Here is a 23,460-nt window from a genome sequence, read left to right as displayed (position 1 = left end):
CAGCAGTCAGTGTCTCAGCACTCTCAGGAGTCAGTCAGGGCTGGAGAGAAGTTAGAAGCTATGTTTGTTTGAGGCAATAAAAGTTTTATTTTTATACAATACTGCATTCCTCATTTGCAACAAACCTATCTTTGAAACATCCAAGAAAGGCAGTTTACAAACACAAAAGTCACTAAGGGCATAACTTGGAAAGAAAAGGGATTGGTTATTTTTCATGCCGTGAAGCAAACCTAGAGCTTGAATACTCAGGAAAGGCTATAAAACTGGCAATGGGAACTTGCGATTTCCTCCTGTCTTACAGAAACCCTGGTAACTATAGTTTTGCTATTTATTTATTCATTTGTTTGTTTGTACATCTGAAGTTCAAATGATCTTGCAAAAATTAAAAGCAAATACAAAAACCAATAATAAATAACAAATTAAAATATGTACTACAGAAAAAATCTTTTTAAAAAAGAAAGAAAAGAAAACCAGTGCAATTTAGCCTCCAAAGGTTTAGCAAACAAAACATTTTTTTCTAGCATCAGTTTTCATATACTATTTCACCAAATGCCAATTCCCAAAATTCTTGTTGACTGCAGCAAGATTGATTGTAGCTAGGAACTGGAAGATTCAAGGGGAATATTCTATTGAAGCATGGTATAAAGAAGTATGAGATATAGCTATTAATGATAAATTGACAAGTAATATTAAATGGAGAAGAGGTATAGCTAAATCAAATGATTTTGAAGGAATTTGGAAACAGTTCCTAATATTTGTGTTTTCTAAAGGAAGTGGGAAACCACCAGCAGAAGAAAGTATGAGATTCTGGAATCAGGAATGAGATCCCGAGGTGGGGGGTGCACTTCTATGTTAATTTTGATTATGTATTTAGATAAGATATTATGTATTCAACGTTTTAATATTATGTAGTATGTTGTTGTTTTTTCTTTATGAGAGGATGTAATGTGTATGTTTAAGTATTGTAGAAAAATAAAATTATATATATATATAAAAAAGGGAAAAGTCATGACATCATATTGGTACAAAATTGATATAAGTTTGTAATGTTATGGTGACCGTAATAAAGTTGATGATGATATTTAATTATTTGTTAGATTTGCCCACCTGACAAACGCCCTCAGGGCAGTTTACAATCATAAAATCAAACAACAACATAACCAAACATAAACACATTAATAAATGAATATGAATACAACAACACAAAATATCAAAATACAATACTAAATATAAATAGTATTATATAAAATTATCATCTTCCACGTTAGGTTGGATCCCTTATTTGTGCTCAGCACAATTCTACTCACATAAAACTCCACTGGAGGAAGTCGGGATGCGATTTTGGCCAATTCCTCTGATCCTTGAAAAACTGCTCCAAACTGTTGTGAGACCCTTCTGAACAGCATGGAACAAGGTGCTAAGAGCTGCAGGAGGGATCAGCGCAAATTCCTCCAGAGGAAAGCCTTTGATGGACCTAAGCCCCATTCATGAATGACAGGAGTCCTTCCGTTTACAGCAACTCTGGATCCAACCCAAGATGATTTGTAGCAAAGTTAGAAACTCAGATAATAAAACAACAGTATGAATAAAAACAAAACAAGGGAGAACCACATGTATGCCACCTTGAGTTCCATGGTGGAATATAAATGTTCTAAACAAATACATGGATTAAACGATAAAAGGCATTTTAAAAGGCAAAGGAGTATTAAAAGCAGTTAACTTTGCACCTAAGTATTACTAATAAGGTGGTCTGGTGGATGTCGATAGGCGACCAATCCAAAATTAGCGCGCACGCACACGCACAGACAAATGCCTTGCCCTGTGCCTCGCTAGATTTTACTTTGTACATTGAAGGAACCCACTCACAGCAAAGACTTTCTAGCAGATCATGAAAAGCAGAAAGATTCATATGGGAGGAGACAATCTCATGGCTAAGCCAGGGCCAGCTGGATTAGGTCTTTATTTAGTTAGTTATTTCATGAAATTCCTCATAAAAATCATTTCTCTAGGTGTCTAAAATTTAAAACAAAACAAGACAACAACACAATAAAATCAATAATATAAAACTAATAAACGTGCCAACACAGCATGTAATATAATATTAGGTATAAGATTTGGCAACTTGCGCTGCTCTAATTGTTTAGGCCAAAACAACTAGAGCGGCACAAAATGCTCACCCCTGGTATAAGAGGTAAAACCACGTTGCAGGAACTAAAATCATAAAATATATAAAATACTTTTTTAAAAAACCTGGGAGAACAGAAAAGTCTGTGCATGGAGCTGAAAAGACAGCAGTGTGGACTCCAGGACAGCTTCCATTGGGAGATCATTCCAGAGTGTGGAATGACACAGGCTTTTTACAACAGGCCTGTCCACGGACACTCCTTGCTCAAGCTAAGTGCCACCACTTTATGAGCCTGAAGTGAGGGACAAACACCACCTTTCTACAAACTATGTGGAGAAAGGGGTTAAACAGGAATAATTTCAGGAATAAAATAATGTGCTGTGAATTATATGTGCTGATGGTGAATTAATGTCAGAACAGGTGTTATATGTATATAACTGCAGATGATAAATGCCAAGAAGACACATGGGATTTTTGTGGTAGTAAAGCAAACTGAATAAAAATTTATTTCAATGTTCACAAATTTTGTTTCATAATAAAACTTTTCACCCTTGTTAAAACTTCTCATCCAATCCTTTCTCTCTTCTCATACACACTTTCCTTTCTCTCACACCTTCACTCTCGAACTTTCTTTATTATCAGGAATGTTTAATATACACCAACTGACTATCTGCACACTACTCTCAAAAGACAACCCTCTTTACCCTGATCCTCTAATTCTCCCCTCGAACCAAAGTCCTTCTCCTGTTAACCTTCAAAGCTTTTCACGGTCTAGCTCCTTCCTATCTCTCCTCTCTCATCTCACACTATTGCCCCGCTCGTGCTCTTCGCTCCTCTGATGCCATGTTTCTCGCCTGCCCAAGGGCCTCTACTTCCCTTGCTCGGCTTCGTCCATTCTCTTCTGCTGCCCCTTACGCCTGGAACGCTCTTCCAGAACATTTGAGAACTACAAGTTCAACCGCAGCTTTTAAAGCTCAACTAAAAACTTTTCTTTTTCCTAAAGCTTTTAAAACTTGATGTTGTGCAGACTTCTACTGTTACTTTCTACTGTTAGTTTTACCCTACCCTGTGCCTGCTTACCCTACCCTGTACCTGTTTGCATTCTCTTCCCCTCCTTATTGTTTTACTATGATTTTATTAGATTGTAAGCCTATGCGGCAGGGTCTTGCTATTTACTGTTTTACTCTGTACAGCACCATGTACACTGATGGTGCTATATAAATAATAATAACAATAATAATAATAATAATAATAATAATAATAATAATAAATAAATAAAAAAAACACCCACCCCTATCACCTCAGTCATTCCTTTATATATTCTCCTCCCCCATCCTAAGATATTCAATCTCTACCCACTCAGGTAAACATTCTAAACACAATAGACTTAAAAATCCTAGACATACATTAGGGAACTGACTTGTGGGGTGTAACGTCACAGCCACCACCAAAAAAGCTCTCTCTCTCTCTCTCTCTTGTTGCCCTCCTCTGAGCCTCAGAATGAGAGGGTACTTGAAGAATGCTTTGCTAGGTGACCTTAAAGTATGTGCTGTGGTATTCTATCAGGTACTGAGGGGAGAGCTTTAGAAGTCAAAATCAGCCCTTTGAACTGGACCTAGAAACTAATTAAAGGATAGCTTAATAACACCTATAATCAGGCTCAGTAGCAGAAAACAGCTATTGCAAATTGGCCCACACAGGTTTAATATGTTTACCATGACTAAGACTTGTTAAAATAGAGCATGCAGCATCATGTACTAACTTCACTTTGGTAGTCCTGCATACATGCATTATAATAATGTATCCTTGCTTAAGCTTGAGTATTATTAGGAAATTGCAAGAGCTACTGTATTTCAGGTCTGAGATATGAGGGCCTTCAGTAGAAGTCTGTCTCTGTCTCTGTCTCTGTGTGTGTGTGTGTGTGTGTGTAAATAATACTTAATATCTGCAGCTTTTGGACTGGATTTGTTTATCAATAGATGCTACAGTTAACTATTTAATTCATTGTTACCTACTTCTAAACCTTTGGCAAGCTATATATTCAAATGAATAAAATCTGCCTACTTTACTTCCAAATACATCATCGGGGGGAGGGGTCATTATCTAAAAGTTTTTCCCTTTCCTAATACTAGCCTGACTTCTTCGGAGCACTCATTGAGCAAGCATGAATTGTTTTCAAAGAAAAAAAGGGGGGAAACTCTTTAGTATCAAAGCTGAAGTACAGGTGTTTTGTTCAAAAACACTGGTTAAGTACAAAAGCATGCATTTAATCATGTGTATGTGCATGCACATAGATACATTCACTTGAAATGATGACCCAACAATTAACTCAGATGTCAAAAACAGAGAGGTGCAGATGTTAAGTGCCATTATCATCTTTGGGTATAGGTAGAGGAGGAAAAATATCAACAATATTCTGGAAAAAATACATACCTGAAGGAGCAAAAAGAGTATACTGAGCTGCTACATGTATGCAATGAATCACGTGCTTCCAAAACCAGTTGATTAAACAATTGCTGGGGAACTTGGGTGGGAGGGTGCTGTTGCACAGTGTCCTGCTTGTGGGTCCCTGGGTCCCTGGTCAACAGCTGATTGGCCACTGTGTAAACAGAGTGCTGGACTAGATGGACCCCCAAAGCAGTCCATTTCTGTTCTGGATTCAGGATTTGTCCAAAGTGGACACACACATCTGATGAATGCTTCCTAGTACCTGTCATGCTTCTGTCTCCTCTTGCCTCCTGCCTATGTCTACCATCAATACTCTCATCTGCTGGTCTTAAGTACATTTCCTTCCAATTAATCAGCATCCCCAGGGCAACAATTTAATCATTCAGCCACCAGTGACTCATCTACCCTTCTGAAGAATGTGATTGGCAACTTATGCATAAGGAAATACAGCTGAAGGCAAACTAAGAAAAAAAGTCTGTCTATGGCCCCCACTGCTTTGAACATTTACTTTTTCTAGAGACATTTCAGACTTAACAAAAACACACCTGTATGATTTGATGCATTATAAATCTACCCATCTTCAGTCTATAGCTACTCTCAAAGTGCTTATGCACATTTCAAGGTTTGGCAAAACCTTGATGGTTCACCGGTCCATTAACTCACTTTAAAAGCTGCCTTAAAGATTAATGAAATTAATGCAAGCCTAATACTTTAGCCAAATTTCCCCAATGGCAGTGATGTCTTTTGCAAAGTGTTTGAGTGGGATGTTAGTATTCCTGCACGTAGAAATTGCTTCAATTTTCCCACACAATAAACACAGCCCAAGATCTAGAATCCAAAGAAAAGCCAGGAGTAAAATGTAGAGGGCCAAAGAGATAAATTAATTTGTCTCAGTGCAGTTATATAATCTAACAATTTTTCTAGGCTTTTCACATTCAAGGAAATGTAAAACATTACACCACTTTGCCAGAAGACAGAGCAACAGAAAGACAGGTTTGAAATTAGAACAGATTTTGAAGGCATTTCTCCTCACACCCCCAACCGCATGTGATAAAATGCTCCGTCACTTTTTCATTCACTCAAAGATGACTTCAGAAAGCTCACAACCATTTCCCCCAATTGACCTAAAAATATTCTCATGTTTAAATGAACAAATCATCTTGCAGAGATTAAAACGAACTTTAATATTTCACAGTCTGGTATTTACATCGCATCTGAAGCAGGTATAACATAGTCTGTTACAAAAAAAAGTTTAGATAACAAAGTCAGCAGGTCGTACAGTCACAGCATGGAGGCCAGACCACTGCAAAACAGTATAGGTCAGGGCAGAGTTATGAAGACGTAGTTGTTCGCCCACTCTGTTTTCCCTGGGTACACCTGAAATCCATCTCATTTTATCCATCTCATGTTCACTTTGGGTTATACTTTGCAAGGTAGGCAATCATTCTCAGCCCCACTCCAAAGTTAAATCAACAGACCTTCATGAATCAAGGTAGCCATAAGAAGACACAGACATGGACCATGTTTACAGATGTTAGTTAACTGGGAGTGGATAACAATCCACTTGGAAAGATAAACAGTGACTTGTGTCAAAGGAAGCCAGTCCCTTCTATGCCTGATGTTCCCATTTGCTCTGAAATGCTAAGTAGGGTCTGAATATGCATTTCCACTATTTCCTGCATATCAAAAATTGAGATGCATTAAACAAAGCCATTTCTTTGTGTCTGCTGATTTCCCCTACTTTCCTTGGAAAAACACCTCTCCAAAACCTTGTCCTAACCCATGTAAGTCAAGTGGATGCCCCCATCCTCTCCACCCTTGATATCAGAAGAAAAACCAACAAAATCATAAGCTGGGAAATTTAACATAATCCTTATAATATTTTCTGGTTTGGAGGAACAGATTATTAAGAGCAATGATTCGGTCCCTGAGAGGGATCTGCACTCATTACAGCTGCCAGGTACAAATCTTTATTTAATACTATATGTAACTAAGTTTTCTCAGTCCTCCCAAGTAAAATTCAGACTGTACCAGACACAACATAGCAAAGAAAAAGAGGACACCAGTCTTTCTAAAATTTCAATAGACATTTGACAATAATGTATCCCTGTAACTTTGAAGGAACAAAAGAGATGAGAATATAAGCCTGGTTAGAGAAATTCCTGATCAGGAGAGGGAGAGAAAGACCAGGAGTGAACATTTCTTGATCCTTGTGGAAAACTAACAGAATCCACTCTATTTGTTCTCATCTCTTGTGTTTCCAACAAGGTGTAATGAGCTGTTGTCTATAATGTTGATCATCCTATGCTCTAGGTAAAGAATCTGAAGCTGGTATCTAGATAAAAGGTTGGAACAGCTGTGTGGTCTGTCTCAGAGTTCCCCTAGTTTTACACAACTCAAGATCAGAATTTGGTTCTTTGTTTCCAGAACCCTTACGCAAAGCCTGTCTGCTATGAAAGCAACAAAACATAAATTCGGAAGTTTTTGTAAAAACACCCATTTTATTTTAAACTGTGAACGCAACACTAATTCAACACCTTGATTCTCTTAGCAATCATCATAACCAGCCTACAGACACAGGAGAATTAAAAGGAAGGAAAGCTGCTTTTTCTCTGTAGCCATCAAGAGATTCTATGGAACTCCAATATTTAACTGAGCAGGAGGGGAAGAAATGCATTTTTCTTGCAGGTACATCCACAGCATGGAAGGAAAATGTGGAGAAGGAAGTTCTTGTAACTGCATTCAAGACCCATAACTGTAGACTTAGTAGCAATTGATGGTTAAATACCTTAGAGGCTGCACTGAATCAGTAGTTGATGCAATATTTAATCTTCAAAAACAAAGGAAATTTTCCAAGATCTCTTCCCAGTCAACCCTTTTCTGTAATCCTTGGTGCTGTTCTAGCAGGAGGGAGCAGACTGTGGCACCACTCCCTTGGCAGATATGCTTGAGGAAGAACAATAAAGTGCCCATTAAAAAAAGCCATCCTATGCCACAATTGCATTCTATGCTTTGCCAAGAAAGTCGTCTTGTTCCCAGCTCTGCAGAGCATTCAAGAAATAGCTTGCACTTAAACAAAGGCCACGTTGCGCCCTTTTTGCCAAGTTGGCCATGTCAATGCCCATCATATCTGTCACGAGCAGATCTTCCAAAGTCTACCGTGTGACCTGTGAATAAAACAGAATGCATCAGACAGACCTCTGCCAACCTATGTAATAATTTCTGATACATGCGTTCCAGTACATACACCACAGTCATACATGAATGGGCTTTCCAATTCACTTCATTTGAAGAGGACATCTTTTTGCACATGCAGGGATTCTCCCTCCACTTGGATAAATGGGGAAGCCCCTGCAGGCTACTCTGTGTGGGCAATGGACTCTTCTATGCCAAAATGACTGGAATGGAGAGAATGAGTCATGCTTTTCATAGGATTGCAAAGGATGTTTAGATTATTTGTCTTTCCATAGACCTGATCTATTCTTTTCCTTTATATGAGCACCAACAAACAAACAAACAAAACTCTTTTCAGAAATTATTCTGTAGGGCTTAGTTGACTGAAGCATGTATTCATCATAAGTCAACATTTTCGAAACTAACCCGTGGGGATTTATTATTATTTTTTTTTAAAAAAAAAAGCCAAATTGTTCTGGGAAGAAAATCAGATGAAAGTCAACAATGGTTAGAGGCCAACAATTTTAGTCTAAAAGTTGATGTTTGTCAGAAGGGGAACCATGTTAATCTGTTGCAACTCGCACAATCCTGTAGCTGCCCAAAACAACAACAAACAAAACCTAACACATTGATTGTAGTATGAAGATTAGAAGCATTAAGTGGACACGTGATGCCACATATTGGGTGAGTTTTTCATGAGACTGATGAATTCCCACTTCAAATGGCTAAATCCAGTGCCTTTCATTTGTAATATCCAAAACCTTCCATGTCCACTGAATGCATCTGATGAAATAGATGCATTCCCTTAAGACAGGATCCTCCTTATGAATTTGACCTTATTGTGGATTTGCATGCATGGCTGCTGCTTTAAGTCAAGCCAACCAGGATCTCTTCTCGATCATCTCAGAGTGCAGGACACGGAACAATGGGCTCAAGTTACAGGAAGCCATATTCCAGCTGAACATCAGGAAAAACTGATGTATGACAATAGAACCAATTCCCTAGGGAGGTCTAGAGGCATTCAGGATGCAGCTGGACAGCCATCTATTAGTTATGCTTTAAGATGGATTCCTGCTCTGAACAGGATTGGACTCAATGGACTTATAGGCCCCTTCCAACTCTACTATTCTATGTTTCTATAAAATGTATTCTCTTGCATGTATGCCCATAAAGCAAGGCAATGGAGGATACCAGTCAATCCAATTGCCCACCATGTACACAAAATTCAAAAGCAACACCAAAGAAGGACAGATGTACCGAGGGAGAGCGGGCACAGATTTATTTGGAAGCAGGGGGATGTATTCCCAAATGCTTAAATATTAACATTTCTTAAAAATTTAATTCCCCCAAACACTTCTTGGCTTCTAGTTCAAAGATTACCTTAAGTGACCTTTTCAGCAGCTAAAGTGCAAGATAATTCTTTTAAAATTTAAAATTCATCTAGCATAGCTGCCCTTACATTATTCTGTCTGCAACGAAAAACCAAGTATGCACAAAATAATTTAAAGGAAATGCATATGCACTTGATGAGAAAAAGTGTTAATAAAAGCCCTTGGCAGGACAGAAAGGGGGAAATTCTCTTTGGTATGCAGGTAATGGTTTATGTGAACCCCTATGTCTACCTGGCTTTGATTCCACATGCCCTGTATACACAGTAAATAAGCTAAACAAATTCTCCCTAAGGAGCAGCCTGAAAATTGTGTTTCAGCCTTTGAAATGCTAGGTTATTCCGATGGCTGTGGATGATTTTATAGGTTTCAGACATTCCATACCCTATTTACCCATTACAATGTCCTCTCTTATGGATTTCACAGTAGGACTAGCGATTTCTGTCAAGGCAGCCATCAGAACTGTGGAGGCATTTGGAAATATTGCTATTTAAATTCTATCCCTGGCCTTGTGTGCATGCCAAACAAGAGACACATTCGGGCAGGAACAATTTAGCAAATCCATTGCAAAATGGCAGGCAGATCAAACTGAGAGCATTGGAGGGGAGGGGGAAGGAGCTCAATTTGTACGCAGCAGGGACCCACGGCTAAGGAGGGAAGATATGCTTATTATTTAACTGCCCAGCTCGTAATACCATAGCAGTTATATCAAAGAGGACAGAACAAACAGAGGCATTTGCTTTAATGCAGAGACTGGGATGACCAGATCAGGAAAAGCCATTCATAAAACGGTGTTGCTCTTTGTAGCTGCAGAGATACGGTGAGGTGGAAAGGCAACCCTCCCCCAACATATCCATTTTCCAGACAGAAATCACTTTCTAATATTCAAATGCAGATATTCTTAGGAAATGATTTTCCCCACACTGCCTATATATGCTAGAACAGAGAAAAAGTAGTTGTGTCTTTAAAAAATAATACGGGGAGCATCTCTTCACAAATTATTGAAGGTGGCAGGAGTATCAACGGGACCAGCTGAGCAGAAACATCCCCTTTGTGATGACTGATTTTCTCCCTTGTCACTGCAGAGCTCATCAAACCCTAGGTGGGTCCCTCACCTGTCTTCCTCATCTTGCTTATTATTGGGCTCTGCCTTGCCTCTCTATGGCAACAGCATCAGCATCAGGCCCTCTCTTGTTCTTTCAACTCCTGCCATTTCTGTGCAGCAGGAGCACGTGCATGAAAACCCGTCCATCTCCTGCTGCTGTGAACAGGCTGCCCCCCATGTTGACCCAACTAATGAAGACTGGGCTATGTTCCATTGTTTCCAGCGGCTGCAGTTTGCAATTTGCCTCTGCAGTTCATACAGACTAGAGTGAAAGATGGATCAAGGCTTTTTTAGACATATGCCATGAAGAAACCCCTGTTGGAAGGGTAAGCCAGAATGTGAGGGTGGCTGTGGACCAAAGTGGTTACTGCCAAGAGTTCAGCATTCCGAGAACACACCACGAGGAGGCGAATGACACCAAAAGGCAATGCGTCTACAAAAAGTGGGAAATGAGCAAACTGAAAGGGGCAACAGATAAAACATGGTTGGTGGTGTGAAGATGATTAGATTACTCAGCAGTGTTTTGATGTCTGAGTCAACAGAGGCAGCTCTGATATTCTTTTTTCTGTCTTTCCTTTTAAACCACTTTGGTGTGAACATGTTATTTGTAGAGCAAAAGATAAGGAAGAAACAAGAGATTGCTATTTTACAGGATATTTTTTTATGGGGTGTTTGTGTGGAATGGAGATGGAAGCACGAAGCAAGCAAAGCGCGAAGAATAATTATGCTCGACTGTATGAACAATGATTACAAAATTATGCAACTGATTAACCATGACATACATGTAATTACTAATGAGTTTGATAAAATTTTAATTATACCTTGTTCTTCGGGGTATTCAGCAAGCCATGAAAATAATAATCATGTAGCTCTCTGTCACAGATGATTGCCCCGACTGGAGGAGCTGTGACAGGTTGGAAAATCCTCAGCTGGATCGCGATGCAAAGAATAGGGAACCTGCTGCAGCAGGCGGTGGGGCTGGCAGAAGTCTTACTATTAAGTGCATTGGGATATTGTGACGAACTTCATCTACACGTTCCCTGCTTTAGCAAGAGATGTTACTGCTAAACACTCATTAGAAGAGAAGACCTGAAAATCCATTTCCATCTCCATCTGCTGGATCATGAGTGCTTCGACGAGGCAACTGACATTTTATTATCAGCACTATGCTTGTCACTTCTTATTTTGTTATCCTGCTCTTGAATGCTAGGTGGGATATATGGGGATAACTCTGGTAAAAATGCCTGAATGGAGTTCTCTTCAGTGGATAAGAATAATTGTTTTCCATTTTTGAGGAAAACGTTATTTAGCTCTGCTTAGAAAACGTATGGTAACATGTGTGTTAAAGTCCTCTTTCCCTCAATTTTCTCCCCAACTCTAGATTTTTTAAAAAATATTATTACTATGTAGATTCTAGTGAGAGATGTGTCTTCAGATCACTCCTTCTAACAGTAAACTGACAGGTTGTACCAAAATGGGCCACTGAGAGACAAGAGGGAGATATTAACAAGTTCAGGGAAACACAAAAAAACAGGAAGGGGAAATGGAATGAAGTATCCTGGAAGTGGGACTGGCTGGCTGGGCATTTGGAACCATGTACAGGAGCATTTCACACTGCAACATTTTGTTACAGGCCCCACTTGTGAGTTAACAAACAAACAAACAAACAGATAATTCCCCATTTTGAATAAAAAAGTTTTGTTCAGAATAAGCTTGTATGAACTTTAGACTAAGAAGCTCAATCACATATTTTAATTGCATGTTTTAAAAACAAGAAGCAAAATTAGCCTGCAACTAGGGTAGTGCCTTAGGTTTCCCAGAGCAGATTCAGACATGACGTCAAGGTATATGAGGGAGAGAGGGCCGGGGGTGGGGTGGAGACAGACAGACAGAGTGTGTGCATACGTCTATTGAGAACAGGAAGTACCTTGTGCTTCTTGTGTCTTTTGTACAATCTCATTTGAAATGTCTATTGCATCTAAAGTTTTTTGAGTTCTCTTAAAGTATCTGTCACTCCATCCATTGTGGAGCTCCACAGCTCTCCTGACAAACAGCTTCTTCCACTAATCCCTTGCCATACCTCCTGCCAGGGCAAACCTTCTCAGTTAGGCAATATAGTAGCTGCCTAACAACAAACAACAGACACAAAAAGTAAAGTCATTCCCTAATACCAGAATAATAATAATAGGTTTGCTTACAAGTTTCAAGCCACACTGAGATTTTTGTCAGGCACAACCTCACCCTTTGCGTAATTTGCTCACAAACTGATTTTTGTATTCACTTCCTATTGATATCCCCATGATTGTATTCACTTCCTATTGATAGCCCCATTCAAGAGTCTTGTGAATGTTTTAGGCACACAACAGGGTTCTCATGCTACTATATGTCATTAAAGTTCAGTTTTCTTAGCCCTCAAGTGATGAATGAACCCAATACACTGCAATTCACCACACTTCCCACTATGTGGATCTCATCAAAGGAGTGACAAAAATTGATTTTTGGCGGGTAAAAAGAGGCTGTTCAACTGGGCCTTCTCTCACTCCCTTTGGATTAACATCACTTCAAACAGAAATCAAACGAAGAAATACCTTGGTTGTCTTTACTTTGTTTCCAGTACTGCAGCTCCATCCGGACAAATCTGGTAGCACCTTACATTCCTCTCCTTCTAGACATGGCTGCATTTGGCACCACCACTTCTGAAGCACGATTGAAGCTAGGGGGAAACAAATGGCATATGATATTTTAAACAACAACAACACATCAACAGAAGGCTAGGCACAACGGCTGAAAGGGATTCTGCACCCCTGGTGTAGACCAAGAAATTACCAACAGATTCTGCGAATATGTGAGCAGGAAATGCGTCAGAGTCCACTAACTCTATTCCTGACATTCCTTGTTGGCCATGCCCTACTGGGGGCCCTGTCTCAGTGTTACCATTCAACCGGAAACTATAATTGCTGAGGGCTTCTAAAGCCACAAAGCATATAGCTGTACATGCATATGGCATTATCACTACTAGTGAATACTAGTCATGATGGCTATGTGCCATCTCCTGTATCTGACGCAGTATGCTTCTATTTACCAGGGTGCTACTGTACTCAAGTCCTACTTGTGGGCTTCTCATAGGCAGCTGGTTGGCCACGCGTGACCTCTGATCCAGCACAATTCTTATGTTTTGATTTTAACATTCTTTACAGAAGAACAGCTGATGTGATAGGGAAAGGGTAGCACTTTTTTGCACCTTTTCCAGCTCTACAAATATCGTTTCTGAGGTGCAGCAATCAGAACTGTACAAGGTAAACTAGATGTGGTGGCACCATGGATTTGTATAGAGGCATTACCAATTCAGCAGTTTTATTTTTGATCCCTTTCCTAATGATCACTAAGGCCTTAGCTAGACGGGGCTTTATCCCAGGGCGAACCCCAAGATCATCCCCGTGCATCCACATGATGCACAGGGGATCCTGGGATCAGGGAGGGCTCATCCCTCTCTTGCCCCAGGATATAGCCCTCCCCTTTGGTCCCAGTTTTTCCATGGTCCCGGGCTGAGCCCGATACCGCGGAATGTGTGGCCAGGTGCCGCGGGTTGAACCGGCTCCACACGATTCCTCAGGAGTACTGCGCCCATCAGGGGTAGGGTGGGGAGAACAAGGGAAATAATTTAAATTAAAAAACAACAACTTACCTTTAGCACTCGAGCATTCGTGCACTGCTTCCCCTTTAAGAAATTAAAAAATGGCGGGCGCGCCGCCTCTCCTGAGGTTGTCGCGCCTCGCATGTAAATAAAGGTGGGATCTCGTGTTAAACACAACGCGAGATCTTCCCTCCTCTGTCGCGGGATAGCAGGTAGGTCTAGCTAAGGCCTAAGATGGAATTCACCTTTTTTTCCACAGCAGCCACACGTGGGTCGGCATTTTCATTGAGCTATCCACCACAACCCTAAGATCCCTATCCTGATCAGTCACCATCAGCACATATGTGAAGTTAGGATCCTTCCCTCCCACTCCAGCATGTGCATCACTTTACACTTGCTTTCACTGAACCACAGCTGCCATTTTAATGCCCATTCTCCATGGTGGACATGCTCAAAAGCCATAAAGTGCAGTGGTGCAAGAAAAATTGGAACAGAGTGCCTAAGGAAGAGATTTGTTTATTTTTACAAGTTCAAAATGGCCTTTTTCTACCATTGTACTTGCTTAGTTGTACAGGTACCTCATAAAAACATGTTAATACAAATTAAAGCATCCAATCGTTCATATTAATCAGGGCCTGCTACTACAAATCCACAGCAAAACAGTTAAAAGAGACTAGCCAGATAACTGGTGTCTGAGAACCAAACTAGATGTTTCACGGCAGACAAATACAACATTTTCCAGACACTTTTAATATAAAGCACTATGGAAGGCTCTGAAGTTGAGCAAACAAAACAGTGGTTGGGTTTCATGGTGGGTGTGCTTCATCTTTTCCTACTGAAAACCACCCCTCCTCCATAGTTACTTTTCCACTGGGAGAAATCTTTTTAATTGAAGATGTCAGAGGAAAAGCAGACATTTTGAGCCAGGAAAAAAATGGCCAGAGAGAAAAGGGTTAAGCCAGTCCATTCCCCATTGTTCCACTGGTTAAACTCACAGCCTCCTGTGGCTACTTTTCACTGACACTGTCAGAAGACTGTTAGCCCAAAACTATATAAAAAGAAAGCTTAACAGGCCTCTCTAGGGAACCCTACATGTCTTCTCACTGATCTACCTTGCCTACATCCCAATTGTACTACATCATCAGTTCAGCTCTTTTGGTCTTACCCATAAATGCTAGCTTATTTTCACTTCTAATGTACCACAAGGCATCCCTTCCTTCCTCCACTGCATTTTCATTTTGCAGTGGGTGGGTGTTTAAAAAACAGCACCAATTAAATATTTGCAAGGGATAATATAGGTATGTGAGAAGGTGGCAAGAAGTTGCAAGCAAATAACTTCCAGAACTCCCATTAAATTCATTTGAGGACAATGTGGTGATATGGTTAGAATATTGTGTTTGGACTTGGCTCAGAAGAAAATTGTTGCTCAGCCATTAAGCCCATTATGTTTTGAGGGGGCTATGTTTGTACTGTGTGTTGGGTACTCGAGACAGATTAGGGATTCTGCTGGTGTACCGTCCACCCCGCTGCCCCACAGTCTCCCTGCCTGAGCTGACGGAGGTTGTCTCGGACCTGGTGTTGAGGACCCCCAGGATGGTGGTTCTGGGGGATCTCAACTTCCATGTATCATAAATAAAATGTTTCAGACATATCTCTCACAGCTGCTTCCCTCCATTTTTTTTCCATGAGAAAAGCACTTCCATGTAGAAAAATGCACAGGGCAGTAACGAAGTCAACACTACTCCTAACGTAAATTATGTTGCACTAGTATAAGCAACCTATAGTACAATGCCAATAGCATTAGCTGATGCCATGGGTTCACAGAAAACCTGTCATGCCAGCTAGCACTGTTGGTGTTGTGCTGGAGGTTGCTTACACTAGTGCAACATAATTTATGATAGGGCTAGCATTGACTTGGATACTGTCCATGGAAACCTTGCAGTCATAGGGCAATCACATGCAAGAAGCACATGCGCATAAAATACATGTACTGGGAAGCTGTCGACAACTTCAGCTTGATAATATATGAATTTGACTGCATGCATATTCACTTGCAGTAATCACATGATGATCTACATGTAGGTTTCATGCATTTCCCCAACATAGAAAGTACCGTGTGTGAAGCATAACCTAATTTACAGGATTATCGCAAGGATAAAAGAGATACAAACTGCAAAACACTGGACAATTGAAAATACGGTAGAAATAATAAATGACCAGATGGGTGGGCAGCTAAACTCAGTAGACTAGAATTAGCTTAGCTCCTTCTGAGATCAGATTATATTTCTGACAGTTCTGCGGCATTCTCTTTTACTGGGGGAAATCCACATTGCACTGAGTCTTTAGACTGGAGCAAACTAAAAGCAGAAAGCAGTGTGACGACTTTTTCGAGGAAGCATTATCGCATCTCCCACTCCCCAAGGATGTAGTGCCAGAATAGCAATCCAACAGAGCAGTCCACAAACTTATTTTAGTGGTTATTTCTCTACAGACTATGGGACTGTGTCAACCTACAGTGGGCCATCAAAATTATCTGAAGGCGAGCCCATAACCAAGCCCATCTCCATAGCAACCCAGAGTTCAGTGTAACATGATCAAAGTCATAAGGACCATCAGTCAAACCCTTCCAGGCCAGGAAGGAAGAAACACAAAGAAACAACACCAGTGTTCCATTAATAACGGAGGGATAAGGATTGAATAAAGTTGGTAGGAAGCACACACCATGATGGAATTGGTGAAAAGAGATGTCTTGCAGCATTAGAGCTTTCCTGGTTTGTGACAGTTTTAAAGACAAAAGACAGATTAATGACAACCAACCAAGAGCAAGCAACCTTGAGTGGCTAATTGCAGTAGAGATTTTGTGCCTGACTGGTACCGGGGCAGGTACCTGTGTGTAATTTAATCACACCAATATCTGCTTTTTCTCATGGCTTGTACCCTCAAATGCAAAGGATTTTTTGGGAAACTAGTCAGAAGCGCAAATGCCAAGAAAAAGAACTCAGCCCACGCTCCACTAGCACCAAAGCTGCACACATGGATTTCACCCAGCCCACCACTCAGCTCATTCGCAACTGAAGGCAACACAGCTGCAATGCAAAGGCAAGGATACAAAAATGAAAAGTCTTGAAAGGAGGAACAGAAAAGAGATTGGCCAGCTTCAGACATAAAGCTAAACCATTGATTAGTGTTATATGCTGAGCACTAAACTATGAGCATTGAGCCTCGGCTCATGTGTTTTCCCTGTCCTCCAGCGCACTATTTTAACCTAACCACAGTATCTCTTTGAGCCTGTTCAGACAACAAGCTAAGCCATGGTTAGGCTGCTAACCCTTTTGCAACAAGTGGTTAGAGAGCATGTTTAAACCATGGTTATAGAGCCACCATGGTTACGAATAGTTTGCATAACACACTAAGTCAGGGTTCACGCAACACACTAAGCCATCATGTTTAGCTCAAAATGCTTAACTATCATGGTTTGGCATGTTGTCTGAACAGGGCCATTACTTCTAAACTTGAAAAACTCTGCTTAGTTTAAATTATGGTTTATTAACAAGCTAGACTCATAAAGCATGGCTTGATCCTAGCTTGGTTTAACAAAACATCATTATTTATTTATTTATTTATTGCATTTTTATACCGCCCAATAACCAAAGCTCTCTGGGCGGTTCACAAAAATTAAAACCATTCAAAGTATAAAACAAACAGTATAAAAGCATGATATAAAATACAATATAAAAGCACAACCAGGATAAAATCAGCAGCAGTGCAGAAATACAAATTTAAAACAGCAAAGTTAAAATTAAATTTATAGACTGTTAAAATGCTGAGAAAATAAAAATGTGTTCACCTTTTAAAAATCTAACTGAAGCTCTTCCAAAAATTTTACATCCCTTAGTCCAACATATCTAGAGGGTGGGAGAAAGCTGGGCTAGGTGGCTCAGATCGAGGTGTGGAATTCAATTCCCTCAGTCTTGCACATAGTGCATCTCTGCCCTCTCTGCCCCTTTGGGTCTTGGTCTCTCAGTCTCCAAATATCACTTGTCTGTCTACTCCCTCCCTCCCGAAAGCACATAACACCCTTCTGTGTCAAAATTTTCCCCACTCCAGTTACTTTTTGGCCTTCCTTCCACCCTCCTTCTCCTCCAACCCATTTTTCCTCGTTTGCAGCCTAGTGCCCTTCCTTCAACCATCCTGCTTGTGAGCTGACTGCTTCATTATGTCCCTACCACCTGGGCCTGCTTCATACTCTTTTTCTCCTGTGGGTAGAAATACATACACCCACGTGTTTTGCATGAATATCAGACATGTGTGTTAGGAAGCCACACTGTATAGTGTGTCATTTGTGAAGAAGCCTTTTAGTATCCCAGCATTCCTGCATCTGTTCCTCTATGGGGTACGCCACTAGCAGAAAGACAGAACAGATGCAGAAATAGGACACTAAAGGGCTGCTTCACACATGACACTTCCTTTTTGCATATGACACTTTCTCATCTTGTCCATGTTCTCTGTGTGAGGTTCCTTTCACCCTAACTGGCCTTCCACTTCCTTCCTAGAAACTGTGGATCATTGACAGCTTTCACCTGAGAAGTTAGAATTCTTCTGAGCATTCCATGGAACCACAACAGCTCAATCAAGAGCTTGAAGAATGAAGGAAGACAATAGCCATGCTATACATTATGTTACACTAGAAAACTTGGCAATTTCTTTTTCTGCTCTCTTTGCACTTTATTTGCTGAGGTATGCTGAGTGTCTGTAAAAACTTTATGTCTGGTTTGCAGCTCATGCCTACACGATCATTTCAATGGAATTCCAGTGGATAATTTTAGGGGAAATGCTTGGCTCACAGAAAAGGAAGCACCTGAGTGAGGCTGCTTGGGGATGCAGTCTTTCATGGGAATTGTATCCTGTGTGTTTTAAGTAGTTTCTTGGCATCATGTACAAATCCATTTGCACCAGCCAAGCTGCCAAGCCAATCAATAATGTACCAGCAGAGGCTTCCAGCCACTTCAGATAGATCCAGAATGACACTGCTCAATAAAATATAGATGGGCTGCATTTTTTTAGTGCTTTGCACAGGTGATTAGACAGCATGGTTTTATTCATGTGTTCTGCATCTACATTGCAGTAACAGGTTTTCATGAGTCAAAAATCAATGGCAGACCTTCTGGGCCAAGCAGCCTTGGCTACTTTGGGACAATGAGAGAGAGAGAGAGAGAGAGAGAGAGAGAGAGAGAGAGAGAGAGAGAGAGAGAGAGAGACCTTACCTAGACCTAAGGTTTATCCAGGGATCATCCCGGGGTCATCCCTGTTCATGTAAATGACACACAGGATATCCCGGGAGCAGGCAGGGACGACCCCGGGACGATCCCAGGATAAACCTTAGGTCTAGCTAAGGCCAGAGAGAGACAGAATCCTGTGAAGTGAATCTCTTTCTGACTTAAACTAAGAAGCATTCATACAAAGGTGTTCGGTATTAGCTTCAGAATCCAAAACTGGGATAATTGAATATTTAAAGTTTCAACCCAGACACCATTTATTTCAAAAGTAATCTTTTTAGAAAATATCTTTCAGTAAACACAAAGCTGATCATTTGTGCTGCCATGATCTGCAAAAGTACAGGAATTTGAAAGATCATGGAAAGACCCCTTCTAAGCCAATCCTCTCCATATAATATATGCTGGGGTCCATAGTTTATATTCTCTTGCCATGTCAGTCTTGCTTTACCTGGGAGAAAGGAAGATCACTACCTGAAATTATAAGCTATGCACTTAACTACACCAGTTTACCTTTTTTTAAAAGAGCAGTGATAACATACCATTTTGGATAAATGATTAAGGATCTAAGAGGACCATAGTAAGGTTGCCCATATCTCACCGCACTATTGACAAAGGTGCTGAGACTGGCCTGAGGTTGCTGGATTGTTTTGTACTTTTCTATCCCACATCTGATTTAGGGATATCGGAGGAATACAGTTTGGGGATGTGGCTCAGAGCACTTTCACCAGTTCAGCCCCCAGACACCAGCTCACAGATCCCTAAGCTGGCTAGACTTAGTGGTGGGTTTATTTGCACAAATCAGGATTTACACAAATTTGGAAATATATACAGCTGGATATATATACAGAAATAATAATGATGATGATGATGACATTTCCATACCACTCCATAACTGAAGCTCTCTGGACTGTTCACAAAAGATTAAAACATTAAAAACTGATATACAAAATATAAAAACATAAGAAAAACAGACAATAAAACATAAAAAACAGACAAATTTGTGAAAAATTGCAGGCCCAAATGCTCCTGTACGCCTGGAATTGTAAGCAAATTCCATTATTTATTCCCAGCTGACAATTTGCAGAAATCCTGGCTTGTGGGGTCAGGCAACTGGCAGGAGTCTAGCAAGCAGAGTGCAAACAGGCCACAGGAGAGTTTGCCCATCACTTGCCAACAAGAACAAGGTGTTGGTGGCCTCAGATTTCTAGGATAAGCAGGAAACTAACGAGTATATCCCCAACACATATATCTGGGTGAAAATGGATGTGGTCCACTAGTCGAAGGCATCACAAGTACTAGAGTCCTCATTTGGGGCCTGATTTGGGGCTCAGACCCAAAATGACAAATCTGTATTGGTTTGGGTCTTTTGAAGATGATTACAGATTGTCGCTTAAACTATAGGACTTGAAGTCTTTGATGTAGGTGTTCCAGCAGGCACACCTATCTGGACTTAAAGGCTCAAGAGCTATGAGTGTACCCTTTCCATCCATTGGACAGCTTCTCCCAAACCCAAATGCTCATTTACAGAGGCGTGCGTACTTACCGTCTACACATGAAGGTGCAGCATGTGTTGTCCCAGCCACTTGACCTGGAAAGCAGGAACATTTCACTGTTTGTGAGCGTTCTTCAATCTTGTTCTTATTGCAGCATCTGTGGGCAGCAATGACTTCACATGTGCCAGGCTCTATGTGCACTGCAAGGAAGGAAAGCATGGCAAATTGCACAGGCATGTGGTAGTCAAGTGGGATCACGCACTTACGTTAGAGAAGCAAATAGGCCACATAGACTGAAAGTGTGGTGAAACAAATGGGGCACAGAGTAAAAAGCCAAACAGGTTTTAAAACCTTACTTCATTAGTTAACATATATTGCAAAGGAGTAAAAAAAAAAAGAGTTAGAATTTCTCAGGAGCCAGATATCACAAAAAGGTAGGAACAGTACAAGAATTGAGTCACACCATTCACAAATTGTCACTGGGCAGTTACGGTTTAGCTTACTCTGGAAGAATAGCTGGCATTCATAATAATAATAATAATAATAATAATAATAATAATAATAATAAGCAATGTAAAATGTGCTCAGCAGATAAGCTAGAATGTGTAAAAGATCATTAATTCTAAAGATAGAGCCCATGGCTAATGCAGAGTCCATAAAATGGCCCCTCGACAAAAGGTTTTGATTTGTAAGAGCTCATTGGGAAGATATTCTAGCAGTAATCTCTGCTAGTCAACCAGCTGCCTGGATGTAAGGTGGTTAAATCACAAAAAGTTACATTTACGTACTAACTATCCAGACAGCTGAGCATCCTACTCACTGCTTCACTCCATTCATAATCCCAGCATGACCAGAAATTCAGGGGGGAAATGCACCCCATCACACTTGATGTGATGGGAATCAAGTTGAAGCCAGAGCTATGACACTTGCTTCCCCAGATACACTTTAAAGTTAGAGGTGACCTTCTACACTCCCATTCCTTCATTCTTATACTTCTGTCCCAACTTTAAAAGTGTATTTATTTATTTATTACATTTTTATACCGCCCAATAGCCGAAGCTCTCTGGGCAGTTCACAAAAATTAAAACCATAATAAAACAACCAACAGGTTAAAAGCACAAATACAAAAAATACAATATAAAAAGCACAACCAGGATAAAACCATGCAGCAAAATTGATATAAGATTAAAATACAAAGTTAGGACAGTAAAATTTAAATTTAAGTTAAAATTAAGTGTTAAAATACTGAGACAATAAAAAGGTCTTCAGCTGGCGACGAAAGGAGTACAGTGTAGGTGCCAGGCGGACCTCTCTGGGGAGCTCATTCCACAGCCAGGGTGCCACAGTGGAGAAAGCCCTCCTCCTAGTAGCCACCTGCCTCACTTCCTTTGGCAGGGACTCACTGTGAAGGGCCCCTGTAGATGAACTTAAGGTCTGGGCAGGTACATATGGGAGGAGGCGTTCCTTCAAATAACCTGGCCCCAAACCGTTTAGGGCTTTAAATGTCAATACCAGCACTTTGAATCGGGCCCGGACCTGGACTGGCAGCCAATGAAGTTGTAAAAGGACTGGCGTAATGTGATCTCGCCGGCCAGTTCCTGTTAGTAAACGGGCTGCCCTGTTTTGCCCAGCTGAAGCTTCCAGACCATTTTCAAAGGCAGCCCCACGTATAACGCATTGCAGTAATCCAAACGAGAGGTTATCAGAGCATGGATAACTGTAGCTAGGCTATCTCTGTCCAGATAAGGGCGTAGTTGGTATATCAACCTAAGCTGATAAAAGGTGCTCTTTGCCACTGAGTACACCTGTGCCTCAAATGACAGTTCTGGATCCAAGAGCACCCCCAAACTACGGACCTGATCCTTTAGGGGGAGTGCAACCCCATCCAGGACAGGGCAAACATCACCTCGCCAGACAGATGAACCACCCGCTAACAGTCCCTCCGTCTTGTCTGGATTGAGTCTCAGTTTGTTAGCCCTCATCCAGTCCATTACCGTGCCCAGGCACTGGTTCAGAACAGCCACTGCCTCACCTGAGTTTGATGAAAAGGAAAGGTAGAGCTGGGTATCATCCGCATATTGATGACACCTCAGTCCACATCTCTGGATAACCTCCCCAGTGGCTTCATGTATATGTTAAACAGCATAGGGGATAAGATAGAGCCCCGTGGAACCCCATGGTATTAACATTTAAAGCCCCATGTATTCCTTTGGGACATGGATAACGAAAGCAGGATTCAGGATTCCATCTGCAAGTGCATTTGCAGATCATCACTTTAGCAATTCACAGATGTCATGCAATTTAACCTCTATATCTGTCTCTGTTACTTCCAGCAAGCACCAAAACTGTTCATGCTATTGCACTTTGCACTATTAAATCACACCCCCTTTCTGTTGCTCAGTTCATGAATCACGCAATACATTATGCATACTTTCCCAATTCTCAACTGAAATGACTGTTCTTCCCAACTAATTGTCATTTCCTTGACATATTCTTGCTTCTATTGCTAAAGTTGTCAACAAAAATACTAAATAAAGCAGTCTTGAGATTTGCTCTTGAGAACTCAACTGGGAAACACTTTCTTCAACTCAAAGATCTGTCTTTTCTTATTACCACAGATTATTATTATTTTTACATTTAAGCAGTTACTTTTTATCTCATAATACACCTGTCATTCAGGGGCTATCTGTTCCAATTTAAGTAGTCATTTCTCTCACACTATTGTATTCAATATTTTTCAAACCTGCAAATACATTGGACTTATCACATCTCCCTTGTCTTGGTGTGTGTTTGTGTTTAAAAATTTGCTTAGCTGTA

The 23,460-nt window shown here is 40.7% G+C and overlaps 1 protein-coding gene across 1 annotated transcript in view; it reads right to left on the bottom strand.

The window, feature by feature from the left end:
- Positions 1-6,991: 6,991 nt before the first annotated feature.
- TAFA3 (TAFA chemokine like family member 3) overlaps positions 6,992-23,460 on the bottom strand; it is a 63,113-nt gene continuing 46,644 nt past the window's right edge. The window contains exons 3-5 of the mRNA XM_063119564.1: positions 20,694-20,843; positions 12,829-12,953; positions 6,992-7,740 (exon numbers count right to left, since the gene is read on the bottom strand). Coding sequence (XP_062975634.1) covers positions 7,729-7,740; positions 12,829-12,953; positions 20,694-20,843 — 287 coding nt within the window. The 3' untranslated portion in view covers positions 6,992-7,728. The remainder of the gene's footprint in view (positions 7,741-12,828; positions 12,954-20,693; positions 20,844-23,460) is intronic.

Source organism: Elgaria multicarinata, chromosome 1 (genome assembly GCF_023053635.1).
Source record: "Elgaria multicarinata webbii isolate HBS135686 ecotype San Diego chromosome 1, rElgMul1.1.pri, whole genome shotgun sequence".
NCBI lineage: Eukaryota > Metazoa > Chordata > Lepidosauria > Squamata > Anguidae > Elgaria > Elgaria multicarinata.
This window is presented reverse-complemented; position numbering and strand designations above follow the sequence as displayed.